The 24,835-nt window shown below is 47.1% G+C and overlaps 1 protein-coding gene across 1 annotated transcript in view; it reads left to right on the top strand.

Moving 5' to 3' along the window:
* Positions 1-24,835, top strand: part of Myrfl (myelin regulatory factor like) — an 88,838-nt gene that overhangs the window by 37,802 nt on the left and 26,201 nt on the right. Inside the window, exons 9-13 of the mRNA XM_051139709.1 lie at positions 861-971; positions 3,384-3,474; positions 8,822-9,022; positions 14,849-14,957; positions 15,688-15,797. Of these exons, the coding sequence (XP_050995666.1) occupies positions 861-971; positions 3,384-3,474; positions 8,822-9,022; positions 14,849-14,957; positions 15,688-15,797 (622 nt within the window). The remainder of the gene's footprint in view (positions 1-860; positions 972-3,383; positions 3,475-8,821; positions 9,023-14,848; positions 14,958-15,687; positions 15,798-24,835) is intronic.

Below are 24,835 nucleotides of genomic sequence, written 5' to 3'. Positions count from 1 at the left end.
CACCATTGTTTTTATAAGCTGTGATAATCGATGATCTTACATTTTGAGTCCTTGAGATAGAGCATGGCTAGATCATTTAAATTTCAATTTAGGCTAGCACAATTTTGATTGACTTTAACCTCAAGGTTTCCTTCCTATGCGTACAATTCATTTTCCTGTGTATTTTATGGTTACCTTGCCAGACGGTGGCCTGAAAGCTTGGCTCCTGGTAGTGTCCACAGCACTAATGAAGCAATAAGTTAGAGTCCGGCCCGTGTGGGGCAGGATGGTCATCCAGCCGGGACAGAGCTACTCAGAAAAACTGCTGTGGGGTTCAGGCAGGCAAGCAAGCACGTGACCTGGCGCATGGGGGTCTCCCGTGCTTAGGCAGGCAGGCAACACGGCTTTTTGAAGGATGCTGACTCCTGTTGCTAGGCTACGGGAGGTCACCTACGAGTAGGAAAAGCCTAAGTGTTCAGGACGAAAAGTACGAAGTGGTTTGTTAGGAGTGAGGTGCTACTGTAGCAACAGTGCAGTACCCACGAGAGCGTCTTTCCTCGCCTGCGGAGGCAGCAGACGCCATCTGGGGCACACTGAGTTCGTGGTCTTGGGGTCCAAAACCTGACGCTTGGCTTCCGCTAGCAAGGAGTCATTCTGTGACCTTCCTTAGTAGATACCGCCCCCCCCACCCCCCGCCGCCACGCTCTGGATCCCTAAGTAACAAACCCTAGAATAAATTGTCCTCTGCAGTGTGACTGAGAACAGGGGGCCAAACATCCTGAGGGGCGTGGGGGTCGGGGTGGGGGGAAGCTCAGCTAATTAGACGCGATCAAAGGCTGTAGTCTCTTACATTCTTTTGATACTTCCGTTGTTTGTTTCAGAATTAACCTTCTGACTGACCAGGTTACCAAAGTAACGCTGGGACGATTACACTTCGGTGAAACCACGGCAAACAACATGAGAAAGAAAGGGAAGCCAAATCCGGACCAGAGGTACCCGAGAGCCACTGTGACCAAGAATGGCCAGACGCATGACCTAGCCAGGAAGTCCCCCCTCCCCCCCCCCCCCGTGCCCCCCCCCCCCGTGCCCCTCTGATCCTCCGGGCCACCTAGCCAGCACCCTCAGCCTGCTTCAGGCTGTCCTTGTCTGGGTCGGTTTATTAATGCATCTCATTTACCCAGATACCTTTGTTCTCCCGTGCTCCTGCCCAGCAGTGCTCGCACCTGCTCTCCCTCGGTGTTCTCTAGATGGGCGCACACAAGCCTGCCCACCGCTCTTTGACTGGGGACTGACTGCGCTTTACCAAACCTATGTGCTGGTCCTGAAACTCGGCCCCGCCCCCTCTTAATTTCAGAAAAAAGACAAGGAAAAAACAAAACAAAAAAACAAAAGAAAAACCAAAAAAAACCCACAAACCAGGCAGAGTGTCCTATACCCACAATCCTAGCACTTGGGAGTCAGGCAGGAGAATCTTTGAGTTCAAGGCTAACCTGTGCTATGTAGTAAGACCTTGCCTAAAAAACCAAAAGGAAGGGAAAATAAAAAGGAAAGGAAAAAGAAATGACAGGAAAAGTTCCTTAATAATGTACACCTGGCTCCTCCTGACCCTGCCGCCCACCCTGCCCCACCGCCGCCCCCAGGGCTGGCAGAGATGTTTGCTACCTGTGCGCATTCGGCCTCTCCAATATCTGCTGACTCAGGCGTTGGCAAGTGAGCTCAGCGGCAGCTTGACAAGCCTCTGGGTGGTTCTGTCGTGGGCTCAAAATTTGAGACCCGCTGGTCTTAGGCCATGTGCTTTGGTGTTGGGTAGGACTGAGCTTAGACACGACACTGTTATTAGCTAGCTGAGTGACCTTGGGTATGTAACTTAACCTGTCTGAAATTCATTTCTATCTATGGCCACACCACCCGGAAATACTCCTGGCCTTGTCTGTAGTTCATTATCTATACTGTAAAGTGGGTTCAAGAACAGTACCTGCTCCAGTCCATTCTGTGGGGACCTTCATCAATAGCAGTAAGATGCTTAGTCAAACACACGACACCTGCCTCAGTCTCCCGTGGGAGCTGATGACAACAACCGAAGCAGTCATTACCACTGTTGATGTGACTTTGTTCAAGGGGAGCATTCTCGCTGCCAAGAAACTGGAAAGGCTGAAGTGCCACTGTGAGGGGGCCTGGAGTGGCTCAGGAGTTACCATCCCAGCCACTGGAGCTCTGCCATGTTCAGGGGGAAAGCCCTCCCCGCATCCCTCAGAGCCCCAGAGCTCAAGAGACAGACTGCCTCTCAGAAGAGGAGGGTGTTTCTCGGCTCCCAACACAGCTAAATCAGGGTTTATATACCTCCTGGCTTCTTTTTGGTCCTCTTTTGTTTCGTTTCATTTTGTTTCAAGACAGGGTTTCCCTGTATAGCCCTGGCTGTTCTGGGAACTACTTCTGTAGACCAGTCTGGCCTGAAACTCAGATCCACCTGCCTCTGCCTCCCCAGTGCTGGGATTCAGGGTGTACACTACCACCTCTCAGCCTTTGGTCCTTTTCCTAGGTTGCAATATTATAATGAGCAAGGCAGGGAACAGCCTAGAAAGATTTCCCCCCCTAAACATTTATTTTATGGTCATCAGTGTTTTCGATGCATGTATGCATCTATACCACTTGTGTGCCCATTGCCCATGGTAATCAGAAGAGGCTGTTAGCCTCCCTAGGTCTGTAGTTATGGACGGTTATAAACCACCCTGTGGCTGCTGGGAGCTGAATCTCCTTCCTCTGTAAGCAAGTGCTCTTCACCAATGAACCACCCTTATCTCTCCAGCCCTGGAGAGCTTCTGGTTTGACTTTCAAGAAATGATCAGATCTTAAGCTAGTCCTAGTGAGGGTCCCTGTGAGGGAGTTACTTAAGTGCCATGTGATGAGATTTGCTCTGGGAGCAACCAGAGGGAGGTTAAAGTGTTCAGCTACAGTCAAAGCCTGAGGACATTGAAGGCGCAGGATGCCTGGAGCAGGTCACAGTGCTAAGGAACCAATGTAATGGGCATATCCTCTAAGTCCCCCTCCTTTAAGGCCCAAGATATGTGGCTTATATGGTTGTGGACACAGAGACGCTAGTGGCTTTGTCCTGTGTTGGTAAACAGTACTTTAGTGACACACTAGGGTGAGGCCTGGACGAGTCCACACGAGAGGGCTGAGCTCAGCCCTGGGTGGTCTCAAAGACACACCTGGGACAGTAGCAAGTCAGCTAATTGCTCTTCCATTTTACTGGGGTGCTGTTGAAATAGGAGGGGGAGGCAGTCTGTAAGGAAGTGACCCCTCTAGCCAAGCTCACTGTTAACGCAATGTCGGGTGCTGTTTAACTGCGCAAATGGTGTCTCTGTTCTTTGATGTGCCCCACCCGTCTGCTGTTTCTGAATTAGATACTTCATGTTGGTGGTTGGATTGTATGCTGCTAACCAAGACCAGTTCTATCTGTTGGCTGCCCACATCTCCGAAAGGATCATTGTAAGGGTAAGCTCAGTTCTCTGGTTTTCTGAACCACACAGATGCTTTTTCTCTCTTGCAGGAAGATGTTGGCCTGTCAGCGGCATACTTGAACTGTTCTGTTTCCTAACTGTTGTTGTTGGTAGTGATAATAGCAGAAACTGTTATGTAGAGAAACTGTTTTATATAGCAGGCAGTTTTGTCCCTTGAGGATCATTCGGCACAACTGGCATCTAGGGCATGAATACTGTGCAACACTTGACAACGCACAGGGAAACACCCTTACCGGAAGTATTCCCTCCCTGAATGCTATGGTACTGAGGGTGGGAAATTCTGACCCCGACTCTCTGTTGGAGGCACTGGTTAAACATCTATGTGTGATACCACTATGTGCTGATGACGTATGTTCATTCTATGAATACACACTATGCCCAGAGGAACAGAGGCTTGGGAGGCTAACTCATGCAGGGTCACTCAGCGTGTAAGTAGTGGCATCTGCTATAGCCCAGCCCTCTCTGACCCAGGCTTGCTGAGTGAGGGAAGTGCCAGGAAAGTTTTCTGTGTCCCAAAGTGATTGCTGACCCCAGGGCATCTGGGCTACTGCCTCACACATTCGCTGAATGATTACAGCTGTGCATGGGTGTCTTGGCAGCCACAGGGACATTAAGCTACTAGTAGCTGCAGCTGCGGCTGTGAGTCCAGACTGGCTGCTACAGAGAGTTGCAAGAGACAACGGGTTCCCCAGGCATGGCAGCCTTGAGTGAGACTGTGGTGTCACAGTCTTTTGAAAGAGACATAAGGAGGACGTGAAACTCCAGTAAGGAGCATCGTTCACTGTGAGCATACCCATGTTCACAAAGCTTTCATCCCCAGGCCCTGGGGACACAGCTGCCTGCTTATGGAAAATGGTGTTTCTTCTTGCCTGCTTCGAGCTGTTCTGAAATGAACTGACTTTAACTGACTGATTTCAGTCAGTTAAAAATAATAAGTTATTTGCTGGGCAGGATGACGCATGCCTTTAATCCCAGCACTTGGGAGGCAGAGGCAGAGGCAGGCACATCGCCACGACTTTGAGGCCAGCCTGGTCTACAAAGGGAGTCCAGGACAGCCAGGCTACACAGAGAAACCCTGTCTCAAAAAACAAAAGCAAAAGTTACCTACTAGTGGAAACCCTGAAGTTACCCCTAAAAATTTCACCGGCGATGAAGCAATGACAGAAATCAAATAAAATACACGAGCGAAAGCCAGCTGTTCACACACAGGCTGCTTTTGACATAACCATAGGCTACTGAGGCTCTTTTGAGGCAAAAACAGGCAGCCAGTCACAAAGGTAATCTGTTTAAGCCTCCTGAGGTCAGCACCATGGTGGACATCTCACGCGGTGTAATGTGATTGCTTTGCTGTAATAACAAATATAATCCGAATTCCAGTCCAGAAAACTGCCTGCTCACTGTTTCTGACTTTTCTTCAGAAGGAATGAAGACAGAAGTGCCATTCTTTCTACTTCGACATTGACTAGTGAGCCTCATCAGTGCTTAGGTCACACTCCACGCTAGTCACATGCGTCCCTTGAATAATTTACCTGCCCCACCCCCTACCCCCATGGACTAGGAACCATTTTTCCAATGGCAGAAATCAGTCTTTTACTATTCTTTGGAAGTGGCAGTGTGAGGACTGTGCCTGAGGCTCTGGCCTCTGGGAGGTGTCCAGGACACCACATTTCAAAATTCTTCCTGGAGGGAGAATGGGGGGGCCAGAATTTGGCCATTGTCCACATGGTTTGTCAACCATAACACCTTTAGAAATATATTAAACTTCCGTGGTATAAATGGACTAATTTAGTAAAAAAGAAAAAAATGGTTTTGCCAATGGATAGCTGTATTTCTCAGGCTCTGGGTGGAGTTTCTTCAGAGTCCTCTGTGTTAAGGGCGAGGCTTCTCTTCAGCTCTGCTTCCTTTCTGAAATATTCAATTATAGCTAGCTTGGGGTGCTGTATGGCAGGCAGGAGGGACAATTGCTTTTGTCTGTCTTTCAGTGACACTCTGAGATTTCCTCCTTTTGAAAAGAGGATTATAGAATATAAATGGCCCCATCCTCAGGGATCCCTGGTTTCCCCCCCCCCCCCCGCAAAGCACACTGAGGTAGAAAGTCGACACCTAAGTAAGACTGGCGAGGGGCAGGGGTAGAAAAGGGCCATCCTAGGAGCCAGCTCATTTCCATGTGCTCTTGGGGACTGGTGACCACAAAACTTACTTTTCCTCTACACACACACACACACACACACACACACACACACACACACACGCCTGGGGAGCTTGTACAGACACAAATAGCCAGGCCACGGCCTGAGTTTTGATTTTAGTAGACCAGGGATGTGTACAAACACGCATTTCTAACAGGATCCTGGCAGCGAATGGGATCTGCACACTACACTGAAAGAGTCTGCTCGGGAGTATCTCTGGCTCCAGCTTTAATATCTATCTCAAAGGGTGCACAAACTGACTTCCTAAGGGCGCTTCTACTATTGGCCCCTTGTGTGTGTTTAGAGTCATAAACAAAGTAAAAGAAACTCCTGTGATTTTCATTCCAGACTCATTTCTAACGCTGTTTGCTATCCCAAGCACCTGCAGGGGGCGCCCTCTGCATTGTGTTCTTGCTGAAGGCAGTGCCCCAGGATTAGGCATGGGTGTGTGATTACAGGTTAAGCTGTGATTGTGGTGTCCAGCCAGTTATGCTGAGGGTGAATTTGTGTTGATTCATGCACATACGATTTCTCTTAACTCCATAATAACCTTTGGAGATGGGTAAAAACAATGAAGAGATTTTCTGCCCCCTCCCACTAGTCTTCAAAGGATAACGCTGGTACCCAAATATAAATGACTGCCCCAAAGCTCTACAACCAGTTGGTTTCATATAACTTAGACAAGATACTCAGGTCTTTCTTAAACATATGAAACCATGAGACAAAAGGCATTTTAGAAAAGTAAGTGAAGGTGGTTTCATTTGTTATCCAGTGAACACTGTTGGGCCTTATGTAGATATAAGCTCATAATTCTGGAGAGAGTACATTATAGATTGCTTTGCTACATGGAGACATGGATTCCAGGGAAGGGAGATAAATACACAGATCTTAACAGTATTTCTCATTTGAGATGATGACCCCTGCTTAGCGTCCCTTGTAGGTCCGTCCGTGTTCCTTGTTGAAATAATTTGAAAATATTTTAGGGATCTGTTGAAGCAAATATAAATGTTGCAATTGCATTTTTAAAAAATTACTTACATCTGCTTCTCCATTACCCAGTTACCAAGACTGGTAAGAATTATCCCAAAGCTCATTTGCGACAACAGCCAACGGCAAGGATCCCTCACTGTCTTGTTGAGGTTCCTTGAAGCGGCTCATTATGCTCAGCAGACAGCAAAATGCAGCCGTGATCCTTGCTTCTCTGTTGATCGCTCACCATAAAGGAACCTGAGTCCAAGCCAACTGACGGTTCACATCCAGCGGCCCCTGGGGACCCGCAGAAGAGCTTTTGTGCAAATGAATTTATACAACATACCACTTAAAGCTGTCAGCTTGTCTTCTCCCACCCCTGTTGCCTCTGAAGAACCGGTGGCTGGGTCTTCTGAGAAGTGCGGGGTTCAAGCCGGTGGGAACAAAAGAGGAAGCTGGAGTCGGCCAAAACTTCAAAACTTCAATTGAAATCAAACTAAGAACTAAATTTGGTGGCTTCTTTTCATTTTTTTAAAAAAAACATATAACACATGCATGCAGGAGGCAGACAGAACATTCAAGCAATACTGTAACAGTGTGTGCTGAACTGTGACTTTGCCACTCACCCCAGTCCCTAAGTCTCCCCGTCTGTGTTCATGAGCAAAACCTTTGTGGCGACTCCTTGTGTGGCGCCTGCACCACCACAGTACCGAGTCAAGGGTGAGGGACTGCTGATTTAACACACAATAAAACAGCGGGTCCTTCGTGCTAAGAGAGCAGCTGCTGCCTTTATTCAGTGCCCAAAGACCCTTTTTATAGGCAGCAAAGCAGGCATGCCACTCACAGGTGAAATCCCTCAAGAGGTGATTGCGCACACGAGGAAAAGTCCCAAGGAGGGGAGGGGGTGCATTCTCAAAGTGGTAACCATGACTAGCTAACCAACATAAGCACAGACACGGAAGCTGCTAGAAACAGGACATACAACAGAAAGACAGGCAGGCAGCCCAGTCAGGCCTAGTTCCCACATCCTTGAGCTATCTTCAGGGATAAGTGGTACCCAGATACTGGAGGCCCACCAGCCAGGCTGAAGGGAAGTCACTTCTGTGTTAGTGGTCCCTGCTGAGGGGTCAGGATACTAGCACGTCTGGATTCTCTACAACCGGCTACAGACGCAAAGGGCACATTTAGAAGAACACACCATCATTTAGAAAGAGGAAACGGGATTTGTCGGGAGGAATGCGCGGGGTTTGGAGACCCGTATGTACAATGCTTGGAAACACATCAGTAGCTACAGGGAACAGGAGAGCGTACAACTGAGCAGAAATTCCTTGCCAAGGAGTTTTATTAGAAGTCTTTTGTAGTTTTGCTTGGATTTTTTTTTTTTTTTTTTTTTTTTTTTTAAGGTTTCTGGGACTACTTCTAGGCTACACAGTGAAATAGTAGAGTTAGAGTCATTGCTTGGGCACCAGGGGAAATTCGCGTTAGGTGTAGCGTGGATTACCTAGATGTTCTTGGGAAATTTATTATCCTTTCAGAGAGCCAGTATCAATAAATGAGCATCGTGGTACTTAATGTCATAGAATTGCTGCACAGGGGCGGGGTAGCATGCATGAACGTAGCATAGCTGCCGCTATTCCATGCAGAATAGCAAACCCACGCTCAGGGAATTGTTGAGGTCTATCTAATGTGTTTGCGTTATTGTCAGAAGCATGTGCAATCAGCAATATCAGTGTCTCGAGGTTATAAAAGGCTAGTTAAGTACAAGGTATTTATATTTTCCGAGCATTCAATAACTTCTACATTTTTATATAAATGTAAATTATTATTGTGTCTGAAGAGTGAGTCGTTTTTTCCATCCTTGCCCTCCCACCTCGCCTTTTAACGTTGACCATGCCGTGTGACTGAATACACGGTTCAGTCTCTGAGAAATGTTACAGAGATTAGAAGGCCTCAGCCATGGCATGTTGAGCTCCCACTGTTGGAGATCGCTCTGGCTCTCCGGGGCTCCAGTGTTATTTATTTACTTCTGCGTTTTCCTACCCAGTACAGGAGTCTCACGGGAAGAACTGGGATAACAGGCTGTTTTTCTTTGCTCTGAGGACGTATGACCGACTCTTTCTGCCACTGTAACTCTAATTGTGGCATGCCGCCGTGTCTCTCCAGGCCTCTAACCCTGGGCAGTTTGAAAATGACAGTGATGCATTGTGGCAGCGCGGACAAGTTCCAGAATCTGTCATCTGTCACGGTCGAGTGGGAATCAACACAGACGCACCTGATGAAGCCCTGGTTGTCTGTGGCAACGTGAAAGTGACAGGGACCGTCCTGCATCCCTCTGACGCCCGGGTGAAGGAGAATGTCCAGGAGGTAAGTCTGGGGTATGCCACAGGGCCCTGCCTCTGACGCCTCAATCCAGTGTCTGGGACTCCCCGCCTGACCCGCCCGGCCAGGGCATGTTTATGTGTCGTCACCTGTTGGTGTGAAATGGGCCTGGCTGGATGATAATGAAGGTTGGGTCTGTGGGGGCGTCGTTATTGGAACTGTAAAGCTGGTTTTGCCCCTAGAGGATTGGGTCCACCTAACAGTCAGGGGGCAGAGGCAGCATGTCCCTGGTGTCACGGGCGGCCTGTTTTTACAGTTCCTGTCCACACACCAGTGCCTTCCTTCCACGCTGGGCATTTCCTGTTTCCACGCTGTGCCTTTCCTGTTTCCCATTGGCACTTCTCCATCTGTTTGCTGACGGAGACCTCTGCAGCCCCTTCCTTCCAGGGTCCCTTGTCCTGTCTCCGCGAGCCTTTGTCTTCCTCATGCTAAATCTTTGAGGAACACTTGAAAAGCTCCCCAGTGGCAGGCCTTATTGGGCCAGCCAACTTTGGGCCAGACATCTGGTGCCTTGCTCAATTTAGGACAGGCAGTGTGGCCCAGTGGATCTCAAAGTCTGGCCTGACGATCCACTTCAAGGAAGATGCTTCCCGAAGCTGTATCAGGGCGTTCAGCTGTGACTTGGAAATGGGCCTGGCTGATCCATGGGAGTCATTTGTTTTCTAATTAGTGGGGATAAGAGTGAAAAATTCTAGGAAGTTGTAGTAGCTCTGAGGGCCAAGATGATGAGGATGAGAAGAGGGGCCACTCCTGATGCTTCCTCAGCACCCACCAAGTCCCCACCCTCTCACTCCGGTTTCTTCTCACAAAAGCAGTGTTAAGACTGTTGAAAATTTTGTTTTAAGCCTCGTTTTTTTTTTTTTTTTTTTTTCTCCTTTATTTATTCCTTTGGCCACTGGAGGATCTCATCTGTTAATTATTGGCCTTTCTTCCAGACTGCATTCCTTTGCCAGTGCAAATGCACATTGGGTTTTTCTGAACTGGCTGCTCAGAGGATTAAAAAAAAAGGGGGGGTGTAATTGCTGACTTTCACACTACTTGCAAACCTGCCGTTCACACGTCATTAGGGTTGCTGTGACATCCTCGTTGGATGGGAATTCAGGACTGGAAAGTTCTCACACACATTTCCAAATATTAGTTCAGAAGTTGGAACATTAGAGACACACACACTTGTGTGCATTTCTGGCAATACCAATGCAGACATGTCCTCGCATCTGGCCACACCAATGGCGTATGAAGTCTCAATTGGAAAAGTCCCGGTGGAACGTCACAACTTGAGAACGTCCCTCACAAGCCTGGTTGTTATCACCAGGCTCATGCAGAATTTAGTTTCTTATATTTATTTTTTAATTTACTTTGCAGGGCCTTGTATATGCTAGTCAAACACTCTGCCACTAGGCTACATGTCCAGCATATTTTCTAAATGAATATGGACGGTTTTGCCTGCTTGTATGTCTGTCCACCGTGTGTGTGCATGCCCCCAGAGGGCACCAGATCTCTAAAACTGGAGTTGCAGATGGTTGTGAGGCACCATGTGTGGCGCCCGCGCCACCACGGTACCGAGTCGAGGGCGAGGGACTGCGGGTTTAACTCATGCACACACACACGCACACACGTGCACACACACACGCACACACGTGCACACACACACACAATAACACAGCGGGTCCTTCGTGCTAAGAGAGCAGCAGCCACAGTAACAGCCGCGGCAGTGGCTTATTCTTCTCCCTCCTAGAATTCCAAAGAGCCTTCTTATAGGCAGCAAAACAGGAATCCCCCTCCCAGGTGAAATCCCTCAAGAGGTGATTGCACACAGGAGGAAAAGTCTCGAGGATGGGAGGGGTGCGTTCTCAGAGCAGTAAACATGACTAGCTAACCAAGATAAACACAGACATGGAAGCTGCTAGAAACAGGACATGAAACAGCAAGACAGGCAGGCAGCCCAGTCAGGCCTGGTTCCTACAACCATGTGGCTGCTGAGAATTGAACCCAGGTCCTTTGGAAGAGAAGTCAGTGCTCTTAACCACTGAGCCATCTCTCTGGCAAATTTCATTTTCATTTAGCAAAAAGTCATCTGTTTTGCTCTTGATGAAAGAAAATTTATTGTCTTAAATAACGTACGTCTCCGGAGCTTCTCGAATCCTTCTAGGAGGCTTTCTCTGGGTAAGGAACATATCCCCTCTCCCTGGACTCGGAGTGAGAATCCGGCCCCACCCACCCATGTCACATCTGCTCACAGCAGCCTGAGGGGATAAAGAGAATTGTAAGCTATAGCTAGAAGGCTGGACTTTAACCCAGAGATGTGCAATCTGTGACTAGAAAATGTTGAAATATGAGCATTTGACCCCCATCAAGAGCTTTGTCTTAGATTATGTGTGGGATACTTTTTACCTGTATAATAAACTAAGTAAACAGTAGATTTACTTGCACAAAATACACATTTATATGATAGATATATTAAAATTATCTCATATTAGAATGTGTTTTCCATCTAATTTTTGGAATGGCTATATTCTTAAGACTGCTAGCGGCCCCGTTTGCCACTTGTTACAGAGATGAGATAGGGGATGGGAGTCATTAGTGGTTGAGTGGGTCCTGAACACCATCTTTTCCTCCTCTCTGAGTCAGTTTTCTTTTCCAAAATTTTAAAGAGAAAGCCATCCTTCCAGGGTTTCTAGAAGGATTACAGAGCATTTGTTCTGCTTGGTAATTTATACACAATAGAAATTTCTCACTCATAGTTCTCGAGGCTCTCCCAAGGAACCCCAAGATAAAGGCACCGATGGGCTTAATGGCTGCTGAAGGCTGCAGCTAAAGGTGTGCCACAGAGGTGTGCCTGGCCGCTGTTTTCACATGGTAGGACAGATGGAAGGGCACAGAGGAAGGAATCTGACCTACTGAGCTAGTCCCTTACCGATTTTGTTGTTTTGTTTCAAAGTCCCGTTATGTAGATCAGGCTGGCCTTGAACTCACAGAGATGGGCTTGCTTCTGTCTTCTGATTGTAGGGAGTAGGCTTGTATAACCACACTCCACTCTTTATAGCTCTTCTGTCAAGGAGCGTAGAGACCCCATGACTTAACCCCCACTGTGGTGGTATTAAAATGTTTAGGGAAGCGATTGTTTTAGCTATCTGGGGTCTGTTTGTGGTTCCATATGAATTTTAGACTTTTTTTTTTTCTACTTCTGTGAAAATGTATATAACCCACCTTCCATTTATTCCTAATTTTTCTGAGACTTTTATCATGAAGGCACACTGAGTTTTGTCACATGCCTTTTCTGCATCTGTTTGAGGGGATTTGCAATCTCTGTCCTTAAGCCCATTAATTCTCTGTGTTACATTTACTAATTTGCTTATCTTGAACCAGCTCTGCATCCCTGAGTGTGGAGCCCACAGAGCCATAATATGTAATTTTACTGCGTTCTTGAATTCAGTTTCCTAGCATTTGGCTAAGAATCTTTGCATCTACTTTCACCAGGGAAACTGGTCTTTGGTATTTTAGCTGCCTTTCAGTCATTATTTTATTTTGGCGTCAGCATAACCCTGGCTTTGTAGATTGGATTTGGTGCTGCTCTTTCTCTTTCTGGTTGGTGCTGGCAGAGTGCTGTGTCCCCCAGAACTGCTACTTTGTAACTCCTGAAGGCGGGAGAGGGAAAGTCGTGGAGCCCGCACTACCCGCTACCGAGGTACCGACTCAAGGGCGAGGGACTGCGGATTTAACTCATGCGTGCGCGCGCACACACCCACCCACCCCCCCCCCACACACACACAAACACACAATAACACAGCGGGTTCCTTGTGCTAAGAGAGCAGCAGCTGTAGCAACAGCCGCGGCAGCAGTTTATTATTCTCGTTCCCCTTCAGAGTTCCAAAGAGCCTTCTTATGGGCAGCAAAACAGGAATCCTCCTTCCAGGTGAAATCCCTCAAGAGGTGATTGCACACAGGAGGAAAAGTCTCGAGGATGGGAGGGGTGCGTTCTCAAAGCAGTAAACATGACCAGCTAACCAAGAGAAACACAGGCATGGAAGCTGCTAGAAACAGGACATGAAACAGCAAGACAGGCAGGCAGCCCAGTCGGGTCTGGTTCCTACAGAAAGTCTTTTTTTTTTTTCCTTCTTTCTTTCTGGGTGACTCCTGTTGCAGGTCCCATCTCCCTGCTTGTATCAGTATCCTTGGGCTTACTTGCAAGACACTCGGAGTCAGGAGTCCCATACCTGTGTGAAGCTGAGCAGCAGATATGGATTCAGGTGGTCCTGCCCTGATGAAGACTGAGACAGTGGCAGCTACAGTGCCTGACAGCTGTGCCCCAGTGCGGTGGCAGACAGGGTGTGGATGCAGGAGAGGCAGGCAGTCTGTGTGGTTGGTAGTCACTGCAGATCGCTTTGTGGTAGGACCTCACGGATGATAACACCCGTATTTGCTAGAAGAGGCATTTAAGGTTGACGTGGAGAGGCCCGGATCAGCACACAGGATCCCAAGTGGCCACTGTGGCTGCAATGGCGGGTGCCAAGTCAGACCTTGGAGGAAGTTCATTAGAGAATGAGGCACATGCTTGTTAATCAGTGGGTCCTGAGGTGAGAAGAGGGCAGGGCAGGGCAGGGCGGGGTGGGGGCAGGGCGGGGGCAGGGCGGGGCGGGGCAGGGCAGGGCAGGACGGGGCGGGGCGCTGGTCTTCCTGCTTCCCTAACTATAGTCATCCACTCACTTAGAGATGGCCTCTGACCCCGCCATCTTACTCGGAAGTTGCCAGGTGATATATTTCTACTTGCCAGAATAGCATTGATTCCATAATCCAGCTAATTTTCTAAAAGAAAAATCAGGGAACATACTGAAAAGTCATTGATTTTTTTTAAAAAATCAGACTAATATTATTATAATTAGATATAGCTGTTTTGTAAATTTATTAAAAAATATCCTTCAGATTAAAGGCGATCTTTTGGATCAAGCATTTAGTCTTCGGGAAGATTAGCTTCATTATCTTGCTATCAGTTTTCTGGGGCCCAGCACATTCTTTCGAGGACTTGTCAATGACAGCTGGGGACATCAATAGACACAAGAGGCGGGGAGAAGATGCCTGTGCTGGCCTGAACCCTGAGAGGCTTGGGGAGGGAGTGGAGGGAGACCCACTCAAAGAAACTCCCTTCTGCAAAACGTCGAAAGCAACTCAAGAGTGTGGGATTCCTCCTTACCTAAGGGTCGTCCTCGAACTAACATCGCATGCTCAGTTTCTAAGTAGAAGCTGGGACGAAAACCCGTGCACCCGATTGAACAGGACACCATGGTATCCTGAACAGACTCTCCAAAGTCAGAGTCCTCGAATTTTCTAGAGAAGGGAAGGCAAGACCAGAGCAGGAGGCACTTTGGCCTCATACTTTAGACTCAAACCCCCACCCACCCACCCACCGGGTCCATTTTTTAGAGTAGTGGTTCTCAAACTCCCTAAAGCCGCGGCCCTTTAATACAGTTCCTCATGTCACTGTGAACCCCAACCGTAATATTATTTTTGTTGCTACTTCATAGCTGTAATTTTGCTACCGTTATGAACCATAATATAAACATCTGTGCTTCCCCATGCGCTTCTGAGGGTCGTGACCCACAGGTTGAGAACCACAGTGTTAGAGGCTGATGCGTGGATCTTAGCACTTCGCCTTCCCTGAGGAGAACGGTAGATGTGTCTCCTAATCTTGATGGGTCAACAGAAAGCTGCCGCTGCTCACTGTCAGTCTTCCCAGCCTCTTGGTGTCCCGTTGGGCATTGATTTGAATAACAAACATGCAAACAGGTGAGATTTGTTCTCCTTTAATTAAATCAGGTCGACACAAATGAGCAGCTGAGGAGAATAGCCCAGATGAGGGTCGTGGAGTATGACTACAAACCCGAATTTGCATCGGCCATGGGGATAAACAGTGCCCACCAGACAGGTACAGACATGGAGAGCCTCTTTCATTTTGAATTGCCAGCTATGAAGCATCTCGGTGTCTGTTTATCCTGAGCTTGTGCACTGCGGCGCTTGACAATACCTGCCAATTCCACACATCCTCTGAGAAACCCACAGTTGCCCCAACAGGGAAGGTTGGAGACTGTGTGGGTTGCCTCTGCTTAACACCTCTTCGCTGCACCCCTAAGTCTTGGTAGAGTATTTTGAATATAGTGCTTGTGAGGTGAGGGTCCAAGGCCAGAGAGCAGAACAAAGTGTGTGAAATGGGGGAGCCCTGGGTAGTCAGGGATTGGGAGTGAGAAGATGACAGAAGGGTGAAGCCAGGTAAGAGGTCATCTGCACAGTAATGCGCATTCCTTAGCCTGCGAAAGCCGAAAATAAGCAGGAACACCGAGGGACCAAAATCTCCTGTAGGAATATAAAGGAGTCAATGCTTCCTTCTATGTATAGGGATTTAAAGGTATTTATCCACCCTGCCCAATGTTGGGCAGGGACTTTAAGGAAATAAGAGTGAGGAGGAGGGGGAGGGAGGGAAGAAGTGGGGGCGCATGTACTTTCAAGTCTGCAGTGGTTCTTGCCTCCGTTGTTGATCAAAGCGAAAGCTGAGGTAAAGTTCTCTTTTCCAGAGTTCCATTCTGTTGTAGGAAACCCTGCGTGTGTTTCTCCTGCCCCCACCCTGCCCCCTTAACCCTGTTGGAGTGTTTTGTGTACAGGAATGATTGCCCAGGAGGTGCAGGAGATCCTGCCCACAGCCGTGAGAGATGTTGGGGGTGTCGCCTGTGGAGACGGGGAGACGCTGGAGAACTTCCTCATGGTAGATAAGGTAATCCATTGCTCAGTTGCTGTCTGCAGCCAGCTATGTGCTGTCGCTCGCTGCTGCACCCCTCGGCTGGCAGCGAGCGGAATGGGCAGATACGGTTCACTCAGAGACTTGAAAAGGACTGTTCCCTGAGTGAGAGTTGGTACCAGTTATCACACGACATATTTCCAACACGTAATAACAGAAACAACGGCAGTAATAATGGTGAGCCCGTGAGGGGAAAGGACTATGCCGTGGTCAGAAATTCTTCTCAGCAGGGAGTATTGAAGGAAACCTGGCCCAGACAGAGTTCACTTTGTACGGCTGGTATCAAAATAAGGTCTAGACAGCATGGGAAACCTTAACAAAAAGCTCGATCACACCTTGTCTTTAAGAGCGGAAAAGTACGGGTGGAACAATGGCTCAGTGGTTAATGGCAGTGGCTGGTCTTCCAGGGGACCCAGGTTCGGTCCCCAGCATCCACCTGGTAGTCACAAGCATCTGTAATGCCAGGCCTGCACTCACACGGCACACAGACATACATACAGGCAAAATACTTACACACACACAGCATAATAAAGTAATTTAAAAGTAGAATAAAATGAAAGCAGACAGCTTATAACAGAACACTTGAGTTCTACTATACGAGGAAAACTGTAATTCTCCAAGGTGCTTCTCAGAATAGTTAAAATGGAACATAGTATTGCAATTTTTGCATAGATTTTCTTTTCTTAATGAAATTGTGTTTAAATTCCACAATGGCACCATAAAGTAGGTCACTTTTACAATGCTGTTCGTGAATCCTGTCTGTTTCACCAAGGGCTTGTTGGAAGTCTTTGGTATGCAAATTGCTCTCTGTTGAAGGATGCCCTCACTCCTCTCCACGAGGCCCCCTCGCTGGATAACAGGTCTAAGTCAGTCAGTTCCTCTCTTGCCAGTACAGCCCGTGTGATTTGAGTAGTTCTATAACACCACGGCTGGCAACCTTGTGATACCCTGCTCCTTTGCAAGGCTCACAAATGATGCTGCCGCTGGCTCGCTGTGCGCCCAATGACTGCAGTAGGCACGGAGAGCAAGACTGATTGCCAAAAGGGATTGATTGATTGATTGAGTGAGTGATTTTTAGCAGTGGGCATGAATGTTTGAGTGGAGACTAATTTATAATTTGTCAGTTCATGGCAGAGTGCTTCTCAAACTTCAAAGTGCACACACCCCACTGGGGAGGGAGGGCAGGGAAAGGGAAAGTCTGACTAAAATGCACATTTGGATCTGACAATAAGCGTGTTCCTCCGAGGCCTCTGCATCCGTCCCTGCCTCTGGGTTTCTGCCTTGAGCTGTGCCCTGGTTTCTCTTGGATAATGGGCTGTAAGATGGAAGAAACCCTTTCTTTTCCAAGTTGCTTATGGTCAGGGTGTTTTATTACAGCAACGGAAGCCCTGACTACGACACCCTCCCCTCTCCAGGCTGGGCCCTGCTTCCCTTAACTAGCCGTACCCTTCTCATTCTCAAACCTGCCCAGTATGTTTCCGCTCCAGAGCTATGAGTGCTTTCTGCCCCGAAGACTCTCTCCGTGGCTGGTCTCATGGTCTGGACTTCACCGCCCAGGCCTTCCCTGATGGTTCATGTCAAGCGGTCTCTCTCTGCATCCGATCACTTTTGTTTGTGCGGTTCTGCTGGGAAATAGTGTACACTCCTCGTTCATAGCAGCTTGGAGGGTATCTCCGCCCGACTGACGTTATCTGTAAATTTACGTGTTCTTTGCCAATCTGTCCAAATAGTTGTATAACAGCTGAAATCTGTATTTTTCCAAATTATTTCTCTGGTATTTTATTGTGGTTTTTGCCCTAGGGCTTAAAGCACTGTAGGGATTCAACAAACATTGGAAGCATGAAATAACATGTTCTGTGATGTCGGGGTTGGTCCTGTCTCTACAGAGCCCCCAGCCTCTAAAACCGCACCCTTGAGTGCCCACCCCAGTGCCCTGCCACTCCCTTTCTGGAGGTCAGGGAACACACTTCTTAGTGTCCAGCATGCTGTAGCGATCCCAAGAAGAATGTATTTATGTCAGTGCTCCATTTCTGAATCTCAGTGAAGGGAAGAGAAGTACTTATTTGCATAAGAAAATCTGAAGAAGTGATTTTTTTTTCTGGGAAAGATGAATTCAGATTTGGCCTTGAGATGCCAATCGAACACTCAAGAAGAAAAAAGTCCAGAAGGCTACGTGGGTTGCTGAGCTCCAGGGAGCGGCTGGGGGCAGAGAGGGGGCGGCAGGAAAGTGCGAAGATGCCAGGATCATGGACAAAAGTCGCAGATGAAAAGCCTGTGGCCAAGTCTGGCCCGAGGATAGTTTTCCTCTCATAGTTTAAAAAACTTGCAAATCCGTTGTCTATATTTAAAAACCAGAAATCTTCGCAGACTCTTGTCTCCTGTGAAATATCAGAAGTTTTGGAAACATGGGGCCGCAGCGAAGCTCTCCAGCAGGGGTGCCATAGCCGTTCACACTGAAGCTTCCTGTTATCCGTGTGGCCCCACACGGTTTCAAATTTGTGTAGAAACAAGAAGCAAGGGGGCCAGCGTGAATATTTGGAAGCGGCATTCAGATGTCCCCAACCTTCCTAAGGGCTGCGATCCTTCAGCGCAGTTCATGTTGTGGTGGTGACCCTGCCCCCCCCACCATAAAATTATTCTGTTGCTCCTTCATAACTGCAATTTTGCTACTGTTATGAATTGTAATGTAAACACCCATGCTTTCCAGTAGTCTTAAGCGACGCCCAAAGGGGTCACAACCTGCAGGTTCAGAACCACTGCTGTAGAGACAGAAGGGCACCCACAGAGGCTGAGAGGGTGGGGGAAATGATGAAAAGACCAGGCAAGGCCAGCACCACAACCCCCAAGTTCAGAGGACCAGTAAGGAGGAGGGCGGAGACAGATGCGCTAGGAGGTCCTAGCTAAACTATGCTTGGAGTGGATACCGGATGCAGGCAGCCTTCCTGGTATGAAGCACTGCCTGGCTGGGTGTGACGACCTCCCACCTATAGTCTCAACATTCGGAAAACTGGCACAGGAGGATTGACAGTTTCAGGCCAGCTTAGGCTAAACAAAACCCAATCTCAGCAAACAAGCAAACAACCCACCAGACTGTTGGCTGGTACTCATCTATGGCACCAATGTGACAGCAGACTTTCTAAAAATTTGCTATGGTCATTGAGGGAAATTGGCTTTGTCTTTCTGCATAGTAAGGACTCTGTGGACCTCTTTCTTAGGTGGGTACTCAAGAGTCCTCCTTCTGTGAGCTTGGTCCAGAATTCTATTCATTTATTTGTCTCTAATTTTCTAAATCTATCATAGCTGTAGGCCGTGACTGATTATTTTCTCTTTTAGTGTTTCAGCCTTCTTGGCGGTGCTAATAACAATTTAAAATTACACCACTGATTTGCACTTTGCTCTGATTACTGGACCGTTTCTCCACTAACACTGTAGGTTTATTTCCTCCTACTGTTGAGGAGAATTTCTAGCACAGCATCATAAGTGTGTGATGAAGAAGGATTGATTCTGTGCAAACAGTGCATGAGAAAGCCTGGGGGACTGGAGCAGTTAGTAACCGTGCACACGCACATCCCATGGCACACGCATGTGTGTCAGAGGACCACTTATAAGAGCTGGTTCCATTCTTCACCATGTGGGTCCCTGGTTGTCAGCCTTCATCTCCAGAGCCATCTCCCCGGCCCAGGCGAGACACTCTTGTCGCTGTTTTTCTATTAAAGGTGGTTCTCCCAACAAGAACCCCTATCCCTGAACTGCCCCACCTCCCCTTCTTGCTGGTCCTCTTATCACAGCAGATTGTGAAACAGAGCTCCTCGCCGGGGATGATGGGGTGTAGTAACCACCTACATCAGGAGTGAAAGACAGACGCTGTGTTGGCCAGGCGCGCTTGCTAGCCCGGTTTGGGTTCTGGCACTTACATGCTTTTTCACAAAAAGAAATTGCCTTGCCGAATTACTTCACTGTGTTTGTGTGCTCCTCTGTGCAACACCACGATTATTCTTTTCAAACATTAGCAGTAATTTTCATGGCATTTTAAAAATCACGACTATGAAGTTGTGTTTTAGTTGAGGCCATGTTCATAGCTGGACAGAATGAAGGAACTGAATTCGCTTCAGCTGTTTATAACCAAGGATGATTAGCAATAAGAAAACCTTTCCAAATGGTATATTCTTCTCAGCACTAATAATTTCAAACGTTTACTTGGAGACTAGACATATTTATGAAGAAAAAGTTCCACAAGTACCCAGATGTACATTCCTGGTCAAATATCCTCGGTGAGAACCCATCACTGGGGTAACGGGGTATTAAAAATCCACAGCATATTTGATCCTCCTTACAAGCTTCGGTGTTGGACAATAGTCAGAATTTTAAATCTTTGGGCAAGAGTTTACTTATCTTAGGAATTTCCGTAAAGTCAGGACAGGCCATAATTATAATAAGAAAGGAGTAATAAATTATCTCTCCATCTTTATTACTTCCCAAATAGGAAAATATGTGAATTATCTCCTTGCCCATTGGACCTACTACAAGATATATACGGCTCTGGAAAACCTGAGCCGAAGAAATTGGACCTGGTCTTTTATCACTATTGACGAGTAACTAGGCATGTGCAGCCGTTGTGCATGTCTCCTAGGGCGGTATTAAAAGTCCCTAGGGGAAGACATTGCAGGAAGAGCCGATAGTAATTTAGAGACAATTTTCGTCATTCTTCACTGTCTGCTTTGGTTAGAGCTAAATCACAGTATATTGAGAAAAACCTTTTTGCAAGGAAAGGAGAGGCTGTACGCAGGGCCTGATGGGGAAAAGGAGAGGCCAGGCTGTACGCAGGATCTGATGGGGAAAAGGGGAGGCCAGGCTGTACGCAGGGGCTGATGGGGAAAAGGGGAGGCCAGGCTGTACCCAGGAGCTGATGGGGAAAAGGGGAGGCCAGGCTGTACGCAGGATCTGATGGGGAAAAGGGGAGGCCAGGCTGTACGCAGGATCTGATGGGGAAAAGGGGAGGCCAGCCTGTACGCAGGAGCTGATGGGGAAAAGGGGAGGCCAGGCTGTACGCAGGAGCTGATGGGGAAAAGGGGAGGCCAGGCTGTATGCAGGGGCTGATGGGGAAAAGGGGAGGCCAGGCTGTACGCAGGGGCTGATGCTTAGGAGCTGTAGGCTAGCACGTAGCCTGTGCGTGAGTTGGGAAGAGGCCATGGGGGATGACTGGCAATGTGCTCGGGCTGCTGAACGGACATCTACTGACCATGTATGTGACCCACTGTAAACATTACCGTGTTGCTTGCTGTCCTCTGCCCTCTAAGCTGAGTGAGCAGTCATATGTCATCCATTATGACTTAGAATCATGGAGCGCTATTTTTAATCTTCATTGTTTCCACCTTAGTTTTATTAAACAAAAGAAACTGCCTGAGAGTGTATCAGAAACCTTAGAAAGGGTTGAATTTTTTATTTTTTTTTTGGTCAGATCTTTTGTTTATTTTTAAAGAAGAAAGGTTTTAAATGATGATGATCATGATTTTAATGACATGTATGTGTGTGCATGGGAGTGCAGGTATCTGAGGAGGCCGAAAGTCAGAGGCATCAGGTTCCCCTGGAACTAGAGTTTCAAGCTGTTTTGAGCCGCCATGTGGGCGCTGGGACTCAAACTCACACCCTGTGCAAGAGCAGTATGTGCTCCTAACCACTAAGCTATCTCTCCAGTCCAGAATAAGTTTTAATGTACACAAAGTTGGAAGAGTAATTGTCTTATAGGGTTTTATTGCTGTGAAAAGACACCGTGACCCCGAGAACTCATATAAAGGAAAACACTTAATGGGGGCTGGTTTAGAGTTCAGAGGTTTAGTTCATTATAGTCATGGTGGGAAGCATGGCAGCATGCGGGTAGAAGGAGCTGAGAGCTCTATACCTGGATCTGCAGGAAGAGAGAGAGAGAATGAAATTGATGTTTGGCTTCAGCATTTGAAAGCTTAAAGCCCATCCCCAGTGACACATTTCCTCCAACAAGGCCACACCCACTCCAGCAAGGCCACACCCACTCCAACAAGGCCACATCCATTCCAGCAAGGCCACACCTCCTAATAGTGCCCCTCCTTCTGAGTCTATGGGGGCCATTTTCATTCAAACTCACAGTGATGAAAACCCACACCTGTCTCACACAGGCCCCATAGTAGATCAGCTCTTTCTCTCATTGCTGTGACTCGGGTTCAGTACCTGATGGTGGGGAAGCTCATGGGAGCAGGAGCATGACGCAGCAGGGCCTCGGGGTCTTCGTGAATGAGGAAATGAAGAAATGAGGACACAAGCTGCAGGTAGCCTGGGCTATCCCCTTCACAGGGCTATCCTCAGTGACCCACTTCTGAAAGCTCTGTGCTTAATACAGCACCACCAGTCAGGTGGCCAGGTGTTTAAGCACACGAGTCTATGGGTATCACAGATTCAAATCCTAACAGGCTACAAATTCTTGTTTGTTTGTTTTTGTTTTTGTTTTTCGAGACAGGGTTTCTCTGTGTAGCCTTGGCTGCCCTGGACTCACTTGGTAGACCAGGCTGGCCTCAAACTCACAGCCATCCTCCTGCCTCTGCCTCCTGAGTGCTGGGATTAAAGGCGTGGGCCACCACCGCCCCGGCACAGGCTGCAAATTCGTATCTTTCTCCAACTAAGTTGTTTAAACTGAGTTCCAAAGACACTTTAACATATTTGCTTTGTCTGTCTTCTCTCTCCCTCCCTCTCTCCCTCCTTCCCTTTCTCTCTCTCTCTCTCTCTCTCTCTCTCTCTCTCTCTCTCTCTCTCTCTCTCTCTCTCCCTCTCTCCCTCTCTCCTATAGCACATGCATCTAGAAGCCAGAGGTCAGTCTTAGTTATTTTTAGAAGTACCGCCAACCTTGGGTTTTGAGACAGCACCTCTCATTGGCTTGCTGATTACTCTAGCATGTCTGTCAGTGGGTCCTGGGGATTGTCTGTCTGTCTGTCTGTCTGTCTGTCTGTCTCCGTAGAGCTGGAGTTACAATGCATATCACCATGCCTGCCTGGCTATTCCTCTCCCCTTGGGTTCTGGTTGCCTGACGTACACCTTTGCCATCTTTGGCTCATTGCCTGATGTACACCTTTGTGCTTGCACAGCACAGGCTTTTTCTGGAAGGGGAGGACCACTGCCTAAAACGAAACTGCTATACTATAGTCATGCATAATGTTTTACTGTAATTGGTGCTGAACTGTCACAAGTGTTTCTGTTTTGTTTTTATGTGCATGCGACACAAAAGGAGTACATATGTCCATCTGGTTTGGGCAGCTATTGAGAATCATTTTCTAATAGATCTAGTGTTTTATTGGGGTAGAAAACAGTGATACTCTCATTCTTTATTTAGTCTTTAGCAGTCTAAAAAAAAAAAAAAAAAAAAAAAGAACAGCTTCCTTACAAGACATGTAGTTGGCATGCAACTGAGGAAGCAAAAGCTTCTTTCCTTCCTTTATGAGTTTTCTGGAAAAAAAAATAGTTAAGCCTCTTATATTTTCTAAAGTCAACCAATAAAACGTTTTCAAACTGAGTACGACTATGGGGTTTCAAAGCACATTTTACTCTTTGATCTATTCCAGCACTCTCTGTCCCTTGATGGTCTCTGGCTTCTTCAGGTGGTTCTTGGTTACCGTAACTTAGCCACAGTCGTGGGGGCCATCCTCTCCTCTGACAGTTAGCTGTCTCACCTTCCACTTGTGTCCTACCTGCCCCAAGCCTGGGGCTGCTCCTCCTCCCAAGGCTCCCGGCTCCCTTCAGTGGGTGGTGTTCACAGACCACAGTCAAGGTGCTTACTGTTAGTGCATCAGGAATAGATCAGGAAACCATGGTGACACTTATAAAGAGTTGCTAGACTTTTACCTAAATTTTTGGCTTTGTATTTATAAATATAAACATGTTGTATCATAAATACTTAAGAACTCAAGGTGTTTAGCATAATCATGTATCTGCTATACTCAGTTAGAATTGTGTATTGCACATGTGTACATAGAATCCCTTACATTATTATGCACGTACAATTATTGTGTTCTCATTGCTGATGATTTTTATTTTGGTGTGTGGAATATATCTTTCTTAGAAGGATTAATGAATTACTGTTTTGAAGCCATATTTAAAATAAATCCTCTCTGTAAGGTTCAACCAGAAACTTGATAGTGCATCATGTCCATTTCTTTACTTTTTCTTATCAGATGCCTTTTTGGTATAATTACCACCATTTTTTTTAAGTACCCACACAGTATTTTTTTCACTCTCTGTATTTTATTGTCTTTTTTTTTTTTTTTAAATAGCCTTACAAGGCAATAGGATTCTAAACAGTGTTTTCCTATGTTGTTCATTTGGTTTTTTTCCCAACCCCAACTCCCCGCTTACCTTCCCACCCCCTTTCCTGCTGTATCCCTTCACCCCTAGCTTCTCCCCTTTAGCTGTGCTTCTCCCTTTAGCTGTGCTTCTCCCCTTTAGCTGTGCTCTGTTGCCCTCCCCACCTCACTCCCTCAGAACATCCTTTCTTCCAGTCACACTGAGCCCCTTTCGAGTTTCTGGTCTTTACACATATATTCTCCCACCTGACACCGTGTGTGTGTGTGTGTGTGTGTGTGTGTGTGTGTGATCAATGAGAGGGTAGATTTATATGTGAATGAGAATATAAAGTAAAATACCCACATTATTTTAAAAGCAAGTTTACATATGTGTACATAGTACATATATGTACACATATATAAAATGAGTAGAGCCTGGCTTTATTCATTTTACCTGCCTTGGTTCTTCTTTCCCATTATGTATAAAATTTTTAAATTATAATTTTTATGTTTTAATATGAGAAAATCTACACGTTTTGTATTTCCCCCTCATTTTTAGAGATAATGGATCATCTGAGTAGCCCATCCTGCATTTTTTTCTTCTAATACCATCATAATCTTTGCTGTGCAATAGGACATGAAGGTTTCTTCATCTTTCCTAAAGTGGAGCTACTGATGTGTGGCGGGTGTTCGAATTGATGTCTGCCCACC

The sequence above is a fragment of the Acomys russatus genome, chromosome 31 (genome assembly GCF_903995435.1).
Source record: "Acomys russatus chromosome 31, mAcoRus1.1, whole genome shotgun sequence".
NCBI classification, from domain to species: domain Eukaryota; kingdom Metazoa; phylum Chordata; class Mammalia; order Rodentia; family Muridae; genus Acomys; species Acomys russatus.
The sequence above is the reverse complement of the archived record's forward strand: the minus strand, read 5'-3'. Positions and strand labels throughout refer to the sequence as shown.